We start from the raw sequence: 16,131 nt of genomic DNA, 5'->3' as shown, positions 1-16,131 counted from the left end.
TGTGATCAGTCAAGCATCAAGTCATTTACTTTCACTCTTTTAAAGCTCAGGTAATACCTTTTTGTCAACTCTTGATTGAAGCAGTTCTATGCAGCTAAATGTTTAGAAATCATTCAATTAGACATGAAATAACTTAGCGCCAACGCTTGTGTCACCGAATCCCACTCATTTCTCTGGCTCTGGATTCCACTCTTTCATCATTTATCCCTTTTCCCACGCGCTTCTCTTCTGACTTATGTTAATACATGAGCTAAGTTATAAAACCCCATTATTCTGGTTTTATTAATGCTATTGTCCCTACTTGGCCACGCATTTGCATGCTTTTGCAGTGACAGCTGAGACATTTTTCTGGCCTTAATGGTCTCATCCCTGGGTTAATGAGGGCGTATTTCAGACCTCGACGCCCTGCAGGATTCCCTCATTAGAGCAGAGATTGAAACGTTGGTAGGGACCCTTGGCACCGCAGGAATCACATTATTTTATAAGCTGCTTCACCTGTGGCCGTTGCCCACCATCCGTGGCTGCTTTGCACACGGAGGTTGTTAGAGGTTACACACTGTTATACAGCCAGATATGTGGACTCGGGTGGACTGGGGGAACAAGGGAAGTGGGTGCATTTGAGTCGTGTTGCTTGAACCCATTGTGCAGGTCGGTGACAATCTTCATGCTGGGGTCAAAATCAATAGGACCTCAAGGTGCAAATTCAGTTATGTTCATTAAAAAATGAAAACAAGAAATAAAGGTTAGAAAAGGCTTTTTATAGCACTCCACCCCGTTCACAAGCTGATAGATAGTTTTAGTGTCAGTGTCCTTTTGCCACGTGTGGCTCATAGCAGTATAAAAAACCCCTGCTTCAGCCTGATTGTGTATATTTTGAACCACTGCATAAAAATAAAGCCCTTCTTATTTAAACATTTTGAAAGTTAGGAATGCCCAAACCTAAATATTCTGTGACATAAGCCATTTATTAAGATCGCAGTACAGCAAAAGTAATAGCCTGCATCCGGTCGAAATAACAAAACTTTAGGTGTGCAAAGGGATTCAGCCCCAGTGAGATGGCTGGTCTTCGGTGACGCGCTGACAGCAGAGTGAAAAGGTTACCCTCACAGAGCGAGCAGCGTGCCACGCAGCTGAGATCAATTCCGTCTTTGCTGCATATTTATTGCATTATGCTCCGGTGCACAAAAAGTAGCCCCTAAGATAATATTTAATTCCCTCGCCTTCTACCACGCTTGGTGTCAGACCACTTTTCCAGTTTGTCAAGCAGAGGTGCAATTGATCAGCAATTAGTGCAGCAGAGTAGAAGAATGTAAAAAACACAGACCGCATTCTTTTACTTTAATGCGTCTTTTCACTGTGACGATCTGAACACATTAATATGTAATTAAATAATATTCTGCTAAAGCTAGACACTGTATGTAATAAAGCTTCAATACGACAGAAGAAGTCTTAATACTCCAAATATACAATCTCTGTGTTTCAATTTTTTCTGATTAAGCACAGATTTGCTCGATATGAGACTCTTCCACAGATACATCAACTTGTAGACGGAATTCATTTAAAAATGTTTAACTTTTTACTAGTAAACTTTGAAAAGCATGCATTAATTGATCTAAAAGAGGATGCAGTTAATTACACATCCCTCAAAGAGATAAGAAGCCAGTAAAAAAAGTTGGACAATACAGTTTTATACCACTACTCTGCTACTGAAGTTGCATACAGTAAATCAATCTGTGGCCCCAGAGAGGAGCGACGAATCATGTAGAGCTGAAGATGGAAAAAGGACATGAGAGTATCATTCCACTGAAGCTCATTTCAGCTTAAAGTTTACAGCTAGTCACAGCTGGAACCACTACCAGCAGATCACGCCTTTCTTTCACAGCCTTTACTCCCAGAAGGTGTTGCAGCCGTCTAAATAACTCGCGTCGCAGCTGTGCCATGTATATTTTTTGGCAGTCTTGTCCACTGAATTATAAGTATCCAACAAAAAAGGAAAAAAAATCATTACAGCATTAAAGAGCATCTGAAACGCCTAAAATAGCCACAAACTAAAGGATGGCCTGACTATGGGTGTGATCAATGTCTTTCTTTCATTCGTGTTTATGATAATATTCTGAATTATTGCAGCATTTCTTGTTTTTGTTCGTAGGAACGAGAGCAACCCTTTACTTCAGATTGAAGTTGAAGCGACATCAGAGGTAAGTTCCTCTCTCCAATTACAGAGTGAAAGCCTTTTGATGTTTGGCTGCCGTTTTTTGCCCCCCTCGTCACATTGTTTTACCTCTGCACATGTTTGTTAGGGATGTATCAGCGTGAAATCATTGTTGAATGTAAACGGGGAGCAACGGCAGCTCACACCATCACTCGTGGCGATCATTTGCGCTGTTCTCTCATTTAGAATAATTTGTCTCTGCTTTCTGAGGAGCCTCTAGGATAGTTGTGTGTCAAAGGCAACAAAAGGGAAGAAAAGCATCTCCACCGCTCATCTTCGCTGTTTCTGTAACCATGATGGATGGAGAGAGAATGTGATGCACATTACCTTGAATGACGCGCCGGCCGGCGTCTTGGAATGGCTCATTTTCACTCTTTCCATACATTGCATTTGAAATCGAATCAGAGTAAATCAGCCAGTGTACCTCCCCCAACTCTGGTCGTATTCTGTTTTCACAGCTATATTCTCTTTTCGTAACAACTTTGGCAGCAGTCATCACTTAAAGCGCAGAGAGTGTGAGGAAAACATATTATTTGGCATCCAATTACATTTCTGATTGAATATTTACCGATACAAGCTCCTGCAGGGTCTTCTTCCTGTGCCTCATCTCGGATTTTCTTTTCTCATTAGTTGACTGCCATGACTGTGTAAAGAATTTCTGGTCCAGTTCCTCTACCTTGTATACCTTTATACAGACCTCCTAAGCTTGATGGTTTTATTCATGAATTCTATAAGCTCCTCTCACTTGTCACACCATAATAAAAAAAAATGTCAATATGACAAAATCCTCATACTTGATGACTTCAATGTCCATGTGTGCTGTCCAACAAACTCCTTTTCATGTGATTTCTTGGAACTTATTGAGTCATTCAATTTATCAAAAATGGTTAAAGGTGCGACACACACTAAAGGCCACACCCTAGATCTGGTCATCGCTAGTGGATTTCTCCCCAGTAATGTGAACCTCTTAGACTTTCATGTCTCAGATCATAAAGCCATTATTTTTAATGTCCCCATATCTCCCCTATTAACAACCCTGAAACAACTGTTCTGCTACGTGATCTTAATGCTGATTGTGATGCTTTCTCCAATTCTATCTAGCTCTTACCTCCAGCAACTGTGCCCAGATGCCCTAGCTAATTCTTTTAACAATATTTGCCTCACCATTTTGGATCATATTGCTCCTTATAAATCTAGACAGAAAAAATGCAATCCTAACTTATTACACTCTTACCTGTCAAACTTTTAATGTGGTCCTTAAAAACTCTTCATCTTCTGCCTCTCATTTCACCCATGGTGTTCCTCAAGGGTCAATTTTGGGGCCATTATTATTCTCCATTTATATGCTGCCCCTGGGTCAAGTCATCAAGAAACACAACATACAGTACCATTGTTATGCCAACGACACTCAGTTATATGTTCCATTAAGAGCCACCGATCAGATCAGTCTCACCCAACTCACCGCCTTTCTTTCCGACATCAATTCCTGGACATTCCAAAACTTTCTCAAATTAAACGATGATAAAACAGAAATTATTTTATTTTCCACTCCCAAATCCTCCAGCCAGATAGCTGCCAATTTGGGAACCCTATCACACTACATCAAACCAACTGCTAGGAATGTGGGTGTTTTATTTGACTCAGGCCTTTGTTTTAATGAACAAATTAAGAAAGTTGTCCAGTCGTGTTTTTACCAGCTGAAGTTGATTTTTTTTTTTTTCTCTCCTGATAATCTCCACAAAGTTGTGTATGCTTTTGTTCTGTCTCACCTGGATTATTGTAACGCCTTTTACACCGGTATTTTTCAATCATCACTCCACCGCCTTCAATTGGTACAAAACGCCGCTGCTCGTCTGATCACTGCCTCAAGAAAATTTGAACACATTACTCCAATTCTGTCGTCCCTTCACTGGCTTCCTGTTCAATATCGCATTGATTTAAAAATTCTATTGCTGACTTTTAAGGCCCTAAATAACCAAGCCCCTAGTTATTTGAAAGAACTTTTAACCCACTACCTGCCAGGGCGCTCCCTCAGATCAGCAAGTAGTAGCCTTCTGATCATTCCCAGGGCCCGGCTTGTGACCAAAGGTGATCGAGCTTTTGCAGTCCGGGCCCCCAAACTCTTTACCTGCTGAGATCAGGTTAGCTAAATCTCCCACTGCTTTTAAAGGAGCTTGAGGCAGGATGGAGGCAGGATTTATGAAAAGAATTTGTATACGTTTTAAGTTTTCTAGTAATAATGTCATATGAATCGTTCCAAACCAAAAAGAATGAGCCCTCTAGTGTATCTCTCCGTTGCCTTGAACAGGCTGTGCGCTGCAAAATGTGCTGCAGTGCTGGGCCGACTTTCCCGCGCTGGGCTGCGGATGTGACGTCACATGACGCTGCATGCGCGTTCTCCCCGTTCTCCCGTGCCGGCTTCGCTGTTGGCTGCAGTACCCCCGACGGCCATCGTGGCGAAGGGTGGCGCTAGAGAGTCTAATTTCTTAAAAGGAGCCTCAAGCTCCTTTGAATCTTTACTAAAAACATTCCTTTTTAGAAAAGCTTTTATTGTGGTGTGAATATTCTTATGAATTTTAGACTTGGTCAGGGCTGGACTGGGACAAAAAATCGGCCCGGGCATTTTGAGCCTAGACCGGCCCACCAGGTATTGATGGAAAGAAAATGAAGCCTATGAATGAAAACAAACGTTCTTGTGACACCGCTTGTACACTGTCTTGTTGGTGTGTATGTTCTTGTTTAATAAACCTAAACCTACACCATCCCCCCCAGTCCCGTTATAGATGTACAAACTTGTATGGCAAGCCGTTTTAACATTTAATAGCTAGACTGGATATGTGTTGCAGATATCTGTAATTCAATTCTTCCTAGTCAAAAAGAACATTTCAGATATCTACAATGATATATTAACCCATTTTAAACAGGGGGAACGCATTCTGACAGCGTGAAATACTGCTGTCAGAATGCAGTATTGCAGAATGCCCCCTCTTATCATGAAGGGATGCTCACACATCTTTCAAATTCATACTGCTGACTTCTTTCACCACCACAGATAAGTCCTGTGATTTTCAGGCTGATATCATCATATTTGACCATTTTAAACAGGGGGAATGCAGCCCTGCCTCTGTTTTTACTAACTAATGACCATGAATTGCCTAAACAGTGGGTTCTTCCAATATATGTACACAAAGTCTTTGCTGCGATGGCATCACTGTAGTAGGTAAACATTTCTCCAAAAAGATTAATGTATTATTTCACCCACCCACTATTAATCACAGCATTATTAAAATTTAGTGACAATCAGGAATCCAAACACCACTGTCCCTGTCAAAAAAGCAACTAAAATTTGGAGTTGCTAATTTAGTTTTATAGAATATATAAGATATTGAATATGAACTCATCATTCTTCAAATAGTATAAATAATAATATCAATAATAAGCCACGCGCTCTAATGTTGTGACTACTCCAGCCAGAGCTGCCTGGGAGACTTGCGAAGCCCTGTGCGGAATGGCCGGGGGGGCCGTCGCGCGTGAGCGTAGCGAGCGCGCGCGAAATTTTTTGGGTTTTTCGGGTCGGATCGGGTGTCTATATGCGCAATTTTAACTCTCCAATTAGCAAAATACTGGATACCTTCCCCTGCCTCATCATCATTTGGCTTGCCTCGACGCGGGGCCCCACGGCTGCTTGAGACCCGGTTGGATCGGTGATTTTTGTAACAAATTTATCAAACGAGCCTTTCAGAGAGGCATTAAACTCTTCCATTTTCTTTAGTTTTTTTTCTTTTTTCATCCCCTGATGGAAATTTCCTGATTCTGTCTCGTTCTCTCGACATTGTGTGACAGTTTGTTCCAACTCCACCCGTCTGGATCAGAGCAGCTTGTGTCTGCGCTTGGTCTGACGCAGTTGTACTGAACAACAGACACGCACATCATTGCACATATATTTATTGATATGCACAGACTAGTACACATTTAGGTCATTTAGGAACGTGACTGTTGATATTTATAAGGGAAAAAACGAAAAAAAAACGAAAAAAATTGCGCGAGGCCCCTTGGGGCGCGAGGCCCCTTGGAATGGCCCTGACTTCAGCCCATAACCAATCGGCCAGTGGTACCAGTTGTTATCAGGTAAAAAACAAAATCAAATGGGCCGATGGGCCTGCCCGGGCCAAAAAAAAAAAAAAATCGGCCGGCCCAAAATCGGGCCGGCCGATGGTGATTTTGGGCCGGGCAAGGCAAAAAAAAAAAAAAAAAAATTTTTTTTTTTTTTTTTTTTTTTTTTTCTTTGGGCCGGCCCGGCCCAAAATCACCATCGGCCCACCGGGCAAATGCCCGGTATGCCCGATGGCCAGTCCACCCCTGGACTTGGTTATTGCTGTTTTATGTTCTTATCCACTATGCACTGCATTTTTATCTTGATGTATTTTAATTTTTTTTGGGAAGCACTTTGTAACTTTGTTAAGAAAGGTGCTATATAAATAAAGTTTATTATTATATTATTATATGAAATTATATGACGCCTCTTCAAACCCCACTTCACTGTTGCACAATGGTATTTTTAACTATTGTACCTGCAAATCACTGACGTTTGCTTTCCTCCAGAACGAGGATGGGAACGATGAGGACTCTGGGGACGAGTTTGAGGAGATGAACCTGTCACTTCTGTCGGCCCGTAACTTCCCTCGCAAAGCCAGTCAGACGAGCATCTTCCTGCAGGAGTGGGATATCCCCTTTGAGCAGCTGGAGATCGGAGAGATGATTGGAAAAGGTCGCTTTGGCAAAGTGTACCACGGCCGGTGGCATGGAGAGGTCGCCATCCGCCTGATCGATATCGAGCGCGACAATGAGGACCAGCTGAAGGCGTTCAAGCGTGAGGTGATGGCCTACCGCAACACTCGCCATGAGAACGTGGTGCTGTTTATGGGGGCCTGTATGAGCCCCCCACATCTGGCCATAATCACCAGGTAAGGAGACAGATGTTACAGACTGCACGAGCTGGCAAAATAAATCTGTGGAAGCTTTCTGTGTTGTTTCATCCATTTATCCTGACAACAAATGATGGCGTCTATTAAAAACCTTCTGAAAAATAAGGTTTATTTTAGCACTTTCTGTTCATCAGCATAAAAACTAGCCTTGCAGGGGGAGTAAAGGAAAGGTGGATGTGCTTCTGTGCCCTCAGGCGGTAATAGCAAGCCCTGCAGGAATGATGCATGCTTCTTTTTTATTCATTTATTAGGGTCCGAGCACTTACAGTGCGAAGGCCCTATTGTATCTGTAGGAATTCTTTCTTTCTTTCTTTCTTTCTTTCTTTCTTTCTTTCTTTCTTTCTTTCTTTCTTTCTTTCTTTCTTTCTTTCTTTCTTTCTTTCTTTCTTTCTTTCTTTCTTTCTTTCTTTCTTTCTTTCTTTCTTTCTTTCTCCGACGAAAGGAGGGCCTTTTTGCCCCCCTAAACGTGCCCCAAAAGTCACCAAATTTTGCACGCAAGTCAGGCCTGGCGAAAAATGTGTTATTTAATGGTTTGCATTATTGGGCGTGGCAAAATGGCTCAACAGCGCCCCCTAGAAAACTTTGTGCCTCAAGCCCCACAATACGGTTTGACGTACATGCACGAAAATCGGTACACACCTGTATCATGTCGCAACTTAAAGGGAAAGTTCGTTTTTTTACAACCTGGACCTTATTTCTGGCATTTTTTATGGTCGTATACTCACCCAGGCAAGTTTGGTGTCATTTGGAGTCCTTCGGAAGATATTAGGAGTTTTTTGCGAGCCGCTTCTCCATATAACGGTAGCGCATGGGGGCACAGCGGGATACAGACGATGCAGCGTCTAAATAACACATGATTGCCGCGAAACTCGTTCATTTCTTTTATGACTCACTAGATCTGCTTCCAGGACCTGTTGTCTACATCCGGGGCTGTGTGTATAACTAGGAAATAAGTTTGTAAACAAGACCTCTGAACTCAGGACGTCATCTCTGTGCGCGCACTCTGTCCTCCGTTCAGTGAGCTCTTCAGCCGTATACTCTGGCTCAAAACGGTAAGGACGTCCATCATATTCAAAGTCGTCGTCCACAACCTCAGAATTTGACAAATATTCAGACATGTTTCAAATAACTAACAGTAAACTAACAGTAGGAACTCCAGCTGTACACAGAGCTGTGTCTGGGATTGCGCGCACAGAGATGACGTCATGCAGGTCAGAGGTCTTGTTTACAAACATACACACAGCCCCAGATGTAGACAACAGGTCCTGGAAGCAGATCTAGTGATTCATAAAAGAAATGAAGAGTTTCGCGGCAATCATGTGTTATTTAGACGCTGCATCGTCTGTGTCCCGCTGTGCCCCCATGCGCTACCATTATATGGAGAAGCGGCTCGCAAAAAACTCCTAATATCTTCCGAAGGACTCCAAATGACACCAAACTTGCCTGGGTGAGTATACGACCATAAAAAATGCCAGAAATAAGGTCCAGGTTGTAAAAAAACGAACTTTCCCTTTAAAGGCGCCATGGCCGAAACCGAACAGGAAGTCGTCCATTTTGAATTAATCGTGTCATTTTGGCGAAATTTATGCCATTTCTTCAGCCGCTTCTTCGCCCAAACCGTAACGTGCACCCAGGTGTGCTGCGATGACGCGCATTACTTTTCCTAGTCAAAAGCGTTACCGTGGCGACGATAGATGCCAAAAAGCGCGCCCCCACTTCATCTGGTTGGTCCATATTTGATAGTTCCTATTTTCTGCCATAACTTTTGAATGGTTTGACATAGAGAGTCGTGGGTGGTGTCATCTGACTCGGTTTTGAGTATTTTACCTTCATTGGCGTGAATTAGCCCCGCCCCTTTTTCTGATTGGTTGAAATTTGATAGATCCTATTTTCTGCCATAACTTTTGAATGGTATGACATACAGAGTTGTGGGTGGTGTCATCGGACTCGGTTTTGACTCCTTCACCATAATTGGTGCAAAGTAGCCCCGCCCCTTCTTCTGATTGGTCGATATGTCATAGTTCCGATTTTATGCAATAACTTTTGAATGGTTTGACATAAAGACTCGTGGGTGGTGTCATCGGACTCAGTTTTGAGTCCATGAACATAATTGCTGCAAATTAGCCCCGCCCCTTCATCTGATTGGTCAATATCTGATAGTTCCTACTTTCCTCCCTGAGCTGACTGGAGGTCTGAGGTGTACAGCCTGAAGAAGAATGGTGCGAGTACAGTTCCCTGTGGTGCTCCTGTGCTGCTGCCCCCCTGATTTGACACAAAACCCTTCGGTCTCACAAACTTATGCTCTGTCTGTCAGGTAGTCAGCAATCCAGGTGATTGTGGAGGTATCCACCTGTGTCTTCTGGAGTTTCTTGTGTGGTAATGCAGGCGATGGTGTTAAAAGCACTGGAGAAATCAAAGAACATGATCCACCGTGCTGCCTGTGTTTAAGATGACTGGGTTTGTTGAAGCAGGTGGCATCTTCAACTCCAACTTCACAACAATAAGCTAACTGCAGTTTGCTTTTCAGGTGAACCAGTATAAGTCTCTTGGCTTGTGTGATGTGAGATGTTAAGAATACAGATCTAAGGTCATTAGGAAAAGATGGTTGAGATCCCACATAGCTGGTCAGGACAGGCTTGCAGGACTCTGGGGCCAACGCCGTCCGGACCTGCAGCCTAGTCCCAGTTTAATCTCTCCAGTTGCTTCTTCACCTGACTGCTAGAGACAGACAGGCAGGGAGGAGTTGTGTCCTGATGTGGTGGGACACAACAATGGAGCAGCAGCCAGATCCATGACTGAGGTGGAAGATGAGAAGTGTGGGCCAAGGGACGGAAGATGAGAATGCTGAGCTGATGCTTGCCCTGCCTTTAAACACATCATATATCCACAGCATATAAGAAAGCATGCACTGATTAAGTATATTGAATTAACAGTCAAAACAGTAAAAAAGGAGAAAAAACTGTATTAAATGCTTCTTTTTAAAAGAGAACTACGGAAAAAAAAAAACATTTCCATTGGCATAGTTCTGAGTAACCACTTTGGTTCGCTGAGGTCCCCTTGGTACGTCCCCTTGGTAGGTCCCCTTGGCCCACTCGGGTCGGCCCCCTGAGTTGGTCCCGATCCCCCGACTCTGCTCTCAGATGAGCCGCCAATCTGCTCCTCTGGTGTCTGACGGTGGAACACGCGAACGTTGTGACAAGACGTGGCTGCGACTGTTGCTGAGTGGGTGAACCACCCACACCTCTCAGCGCTGGCGCCTTGTCAACGTAACACGTGTCGTGCACGTGAACGTGCGCAAATGTTCTCAGTAGTTTCACTTTTTTAATTATTTCTTGGATCAACGTTCCCGTTTCTGCAGAACAGGGACCTGTGGTCCTCCGAGCTATGCTCTTGTTTAAGTCATTAGCTAATTAAGTTTAAAAGGAAGTTGTTTGGATATTTGCCTCTTTTCCCTTTTTATTTAATCCCGTTTGTTTTTCAGGAGAACCTCACAGGGTTTATTTGTCGTGGCCTTAGAGACCAAAGTTTTCTCAAACATCTCTTAATTTCCACGGCAGGTAGTGCTTTGTATGTTTTAATGAACATTTGCATGGTTAAATGAGTGCAGCTGATGGGGGGGTGAAACATCAGAGGAGCTGACAGAGTCGGCTGCTCCTCACAAATCCTCACTGCTGATTGCTGAAAACAATCGCAAATGTCAGTCCAACAGGTGTCTTTGTTTTCCACCGATACTCTGCATAACATAAAGAGATATCTTAAAGATGCAGACCGCATCTTTTTCATCCCAAACTGCTGGATGACATATTTGTAAAATTATACCAGAATGTGCTGTGTTGCTCTGCGAAGGATGAGTGATGAGTAACATAAGTATTGATTGCTTCGTTCTTCTTCTCCCCTTTGTTTCCTCTGTGACAGATGCTAAATTGATTTTTGCAGAGTGCACAGCACACATTTTATGCCTTTGACGTCATCTGCTATGTTATTTCTGGATATGAATCCATGTATACGGCATAATTACTTCATTTAAAAGCACGGAGGTGACTTTCAGCACGTCGAGGTGGCTTCATTAGCTTTACATCAGCTTGTCAGAGTTGCAGCTATCGCCACAAGACATGTAGGCTGCAGCTCTGTGTTCGTAAAAAAGAAAAAAAGGGCAAAGTAGGAGAGTTACTAAAAATGTACCTGCTGTCAGCTTGTGCCGTTAGGAATGAATATGCATGAACCGTTGGCCTCAAGTCCTTTGCTGGTCACCTGTGGGGCGCTGTTGGGGTTGGAGGTTTCAGTTGTGAGTCGTGGGTGGTTGTGGAGCTGTCTATTAACACGCAGTCGTGATGGCCCCCCTGCAGGTGTGTGACACTACTGAGATTCAGCGATGAGCAAAGCATGGAACCACACCGAGATTAGAGCCAGTTATGAGCGTTAAAATACAGAAAAAAAACAAAACAAAAACGAATAAAGGTCAAGAGCAGATAATGCAGACATCACATGGAGTTTTAACAAAGCAAAATAATTTTGCTCTGACTATTTATTTTTTTTGTTCCTTGTGTAATTGAGATGCTGTGAAATGCTTTCGAATTCAGCGGGTTTCTTCCTTCTTTGTCAGCTTGTGTAAAGGCAGGACGATTTACTCCGTGGTGCGGGATGCCAAGGTTGTCCTGGATGTTAACAAGACCCGACAGATCGCACAAGAGATGGTCAAGGTAAGGGAACGCAGCAGTGACTCCCGCAGAACGCTTCAGTCGCGCGCGTCATGTTACAGGACGCTGACGTGTCCCCACCTCTCCGTCCGCAGGGGATGGGCTACCTCCACGCTAAGGGGATCCTCCACAAGGACATGAAGTCGAAGAATGTGTTTTACGACAACGGTAAAGTCGTCATCACTGACTTTGGGCTCTTCACCATATCCGGTGTCCTGCAGGCTGGCAGGTAATTATTTTCATTGCACGTGGGCTGGGATTTGTCTCAGAAACAGAGAAAAATGTTTTGTGGATACAGCTTCTTCAAAAATAAGTGCAAATGAACCTTCTTTTTTTTTTTAAAGTAGATGAACAGCAACAAGGGCTTTCATCTGGCGAAATATCAACCTGCACCTTTCAGTCCTGATCCTACGTCTGTTTATGCACCCTTCCCCCCTCTTTCATTTGCACGTGTTCAAGTTCTTTTAAATGAATTGTTAAAGTAGTGGCGGACACAACGGTGCAGTAACGATGACAGGACTTCCTCTACGTATCACGAGCCACTTTCAAGAAGCGATGCTCTTCATCGCGCCTCCCCTCTCCCGTTGTGCATTCACACTAATCCCAGGAAGGCAGAGTATTCCCTCCCCAGCGTGAGCTTTCACGAAGCGTTGCAGCCTTCAGCGGGCTAACGACGCTCTCTTGTCCTCTGCTCTGCGGTCAACAGTCAGCACCGAGGGTCTCTCTGGTCCCTGACCGCTCTACTCTAGCCTGTGCTGAATAAAACCCTGCTGAAAGGGACAGCAATAAGAACAGAAATATGGTTCATCCTGCATCTGGAGCAGAGAGGCGGCGGGTGAACCTGAGCAGGTGGAGGCTCCTCCGGCTGTTTGAGCGCAGCAGCAGGTTTGCAGAGTCGCCAGCGACTCAAGTCCAGTGGCAAAGTTGGAAATGTGACCGATCTATCTGTTCTCTGCCTCCACTAACCCTGTGACTCAAAGCCTTGTGCTTACATTTGTTTTCACTGCACTTTTTTTTGCCTAAACGTAGTTGTCAAACCGCCCAGGCTTTTATTTATTTATTTGTCACAGCGTTCTCTTCTTGCTGCATTTCTTTTCCCCGCCTGGATGCTGCAGTCCACTGAGCCATGTCTCAACGCTGCTGTGACGTACTTATTTCATCCACTGCTGGAGTTTGCAGCCTTCCTCGCATCCCATCACACCTCAAAGCAGCACATTCGCAGAATCAAATGTTAAGAAGTAACTCATTCGCTAGTGTTCTGAATTCCTGATGTTCTCACATTGCTTTTCCTTTTTTTATGAAGGTTTAAAACACTGAGCTGCACTTCTCTGAGGCCATGTTTCATTGTTCGGGTGAGGACTGAAAAGTAAACCGATATAGTGATTCTGTTTTTAAGTTAACTAATTCACCTTCATCAAAAAGTGTGAATTATTTTTGTTTGACCGGGACGTCGTTTTTTTCTCATTTGCATTTATTTCCGAAGGTCTATAAAATTCAGAAACAACACCTTAAAACTGAGCAGAACAGAATCATTCAGTACAATTCAACTTTTACTGGTGTTAAAACACAAAATCAGATAAATACAGTCTGTGGCCATCTTGTAAATATGTCTCACAACCGATCACACGAGTCACATCTTATATACATACATACATACATATACATATATATATATATATATATATATATATATATATATATACTGTATCCTCACCGTCTGAGAAACTGTCTGGAGGTGGTGAAAGCAGCACCAGAGCTGCCGGAGTACCGGTACACCTACTCATGCGTGAATGAAAGAATGTTGTGGTTTTAAAATTTTAATTTTGACGATATTTTACAAACTCGTAGTTGTTTACTCCAGCTGGTTGTGAGTTTAAACTCAGGTTGTTTGCATCATCTCGTTGTCTTCTTGATTACACAATGCAAATCAGGTGGTTACTAATCACCTGCAGAAGAAAAGAGTCGCTCCCGTGGATGAGACGTGCCGAGAAAACCCGTTTGGCTTAAACACACCCGTTCCTCCTCGCTGCTGTGTTGTTTTAGAGCTGCTGGCTTGTTTGTGATTGCCGGTGGTTTCATAGGTGGTGTTGGAGCCTCGGACCGGCATCACCCAAAAGCTCTGAGGGTCTTTGAGTTGAGCACCATCAGAGGAGAGCGAATTTAAAAGACGGATGATTGAAAGTCAATCAATGTGGTCCCAGAATAAACGACAAGAAAGAGGAGATTTCCTTCAGCAACACCTGCAAATGAGTTTCCGCTGTCAATCAAAGTTTGTAAAACTAGGAGGTGTAAACTACGGAGCCCCTAAAGGGACACAGATTATTTTTTTTTTATAATGAGCTTTACGCGAGCGCGTGAAACCTTTAAGTGAGCACGTAAAGTTGTTTACTTGCAAGCAAAGTGGTAATGTCCTTATAATGGAGTCCCAGGTTAAAATATAGCTCAGCTAAATCCTGTAATGTCATTTCCATTCATAAACAGAGCAGGGCGCAACTGGAGGGTCTCCTGTTCCAGCAATACTCCCAATGTACTTGTTTTTACGCGCTCACGTACAACAACTTTTAGGCGCTCACTTATAAGTTTTGCGAGAGCACGTGAAACTTTTTAGTGAGTGCATAAACGTTTTACGTGCTCACGTAAACAACTTTACGTGCTCACTGAAATGTTTCACGTGCGCACGTAAAACTCATTATATAAAAAAATGAAAATCCATGTCCCTTTAGGGGCTCCGTAGTAAACCACCCGCTGCAGATGCAGACAAAATCCAAACCACGATAGTTCCTGATAACACTTCATGCCAAGACACATAAACAAACAATAGCTTTAAATGTAAGGGGCTGGTGAATTTCTACTTAAAAATGATGGTGGCAACTGTGACAGCAGGCATCATTTCCAGAGTGATGTTATTCATCATAAAAATGTTTACTTGGAGCAAATTTGGTGTTTAAAATGTGTCAATAGCCCCCTGACACTGACTGCTGTGTGGATGTCTTGTCAAACTTCACTTAACACATCTGGATGCGGAGGCTGAACTCTTGGGCATAGCCTGGAGTTCTGTCTTAAAGAGAGGCTTCACACAGGCCGATAAGGTCTTACTCATAACAGCAGGATGAGCTGTGGGTGTGGAATAAGGTAAATGTTTGTGAAATGGTGAAACAAAACAGCCCTCACAGATGTACTAGCTCTGGGATGTTCGATTAAAACCATGGAGATGTTGTAAAGAGGCAGTTTTTTAATGAGTTCTCAAGGCCACAGCGAGGCATCTTTTAGTTTTACTTTCAAAAACACGAGAGCAGCGCGGCAGGAGTGACATGGTGACACGTCTTTCTCCTCTCTCTTCCGTCTTCCTTCATCGTCACGCTACGATCCACCGGGCTTTCATTATGCAGGTTAATGTTCTTTTCTTTGTAATAGACGCTATAGGCTATAAATGAAATTGAATTTAATTGAATTTTCAACTACATCATCAACAGTTTAACACCGGTGCTGATGCAGGCTGTAATCAATACCATGGGAGATTGTCATGAATGGACAGCTAATTTAATTTCTGAATAAAACACAGTGTCATCGCTTGAACACAAATGCAACAGTTGATGTTTTAGAAATTGGTTGTAAATAACAATGACAGCCGACAGAGTGATGTATCTGCAGAACATGTCTCAAAACAGCCATTTCAAGGTATCGTGCGGTGATAATGTGTAACAACAATGTACCGGCTCAGTGGCTACAGTACGCCAGGTCGATAAGCCCTGTTGACTGTCCAGCATTTTCTCTGTGTGCAGCCGGAGAGAGGACAAACTGCGAATCCCCAACGGCTGGCTGTGTCACCTGGCCCCAGAAATCATCCAGCAGCTCTCTCCAGACACGGAGGAGGACAAGCTTCCTTTCTCCAAACAGTCGGACGTCTTTGCTTTCGGGTGAGTGTCCTCTGCGCAGACGCCCCGCTGTTTGTTTATCCACTATCTGAGCCGGGATAATTATAGCACGGAGTTGACAAACCCCGACTACGTCAGCGAAGTCAAACAGCACGGACTCAGGGGTGCATCTTTGAAAGATTTCTTAAAATAACCACAGCAGCCATAAAAGGAAGACAAATACTTTAACTTCATAGTCAAAACAACACACGGAAGAAAATTACCACAGCATTCACGATGATCAGACTTAATTGCTTTATGATTCAGACCCACCTTTGTCCTATATTCCTGATGAAAAATATCTGAAGACTTCACTGCACACA

At 43.4% G+C, this 16,131-nt stretch overlaps 1 protein-coding gene across 5 annotated transcripts in view; it reads left to right on the top strand.

Moving 5' to 3' along the window:
• The window catches only part of ksr2 (kinase suppressor of ras 2), a 163,030-nt gene that overhangs the window by 132,925 nt on the left and 13,974 nt on the right, over positions 1-16,131 (top strand). For all 5 annotated transcript variants that reach the window (XM_061730539.1, XM_061730541.1, XM_061730540.1 and 2 more), the window contains 5 exons: positions 2,150-2,198; positions 6,815-7,176; positions 11,801-11,897; positions 11,990-12,123; positions 15,677-15,811. In XM_061730539.1, coding sequence (XP_061586523.1) covers positions 2,150-2,198; positions 6,815-7,176; positions 11,801-11,897; positions 11,990-12,123; positions 15,677-15,811 — 777 coding nt within the window. The remainder of the gene's footprint in view (positions 1-2,149; positions 2,199-6,814; positions 7,177-11,800; positions 11,898-11,989; positions 12,124-15,676; positions 15,812-16,131) is intronic.

This window comes from Cololabis saira, chromosome 9 (assembly GCF_033807715.1).
Source record: "Cololabis saira isolate AMF1-May2022 chromosome 9, fColSai1.1, whole genome shotgun sequence".
NCBI classification, from domain to species: Eukaryota; Metazoa; Chordata; class Actinopteri; order Beloniformes; family Belonidae; genus Cololabis; species Cololabis saira.
The sequence above is the reverse complement of the archived record's forward strand: the minus strand, read 5'-3'. Positions and strand labels throughout refer to the sequence as shown.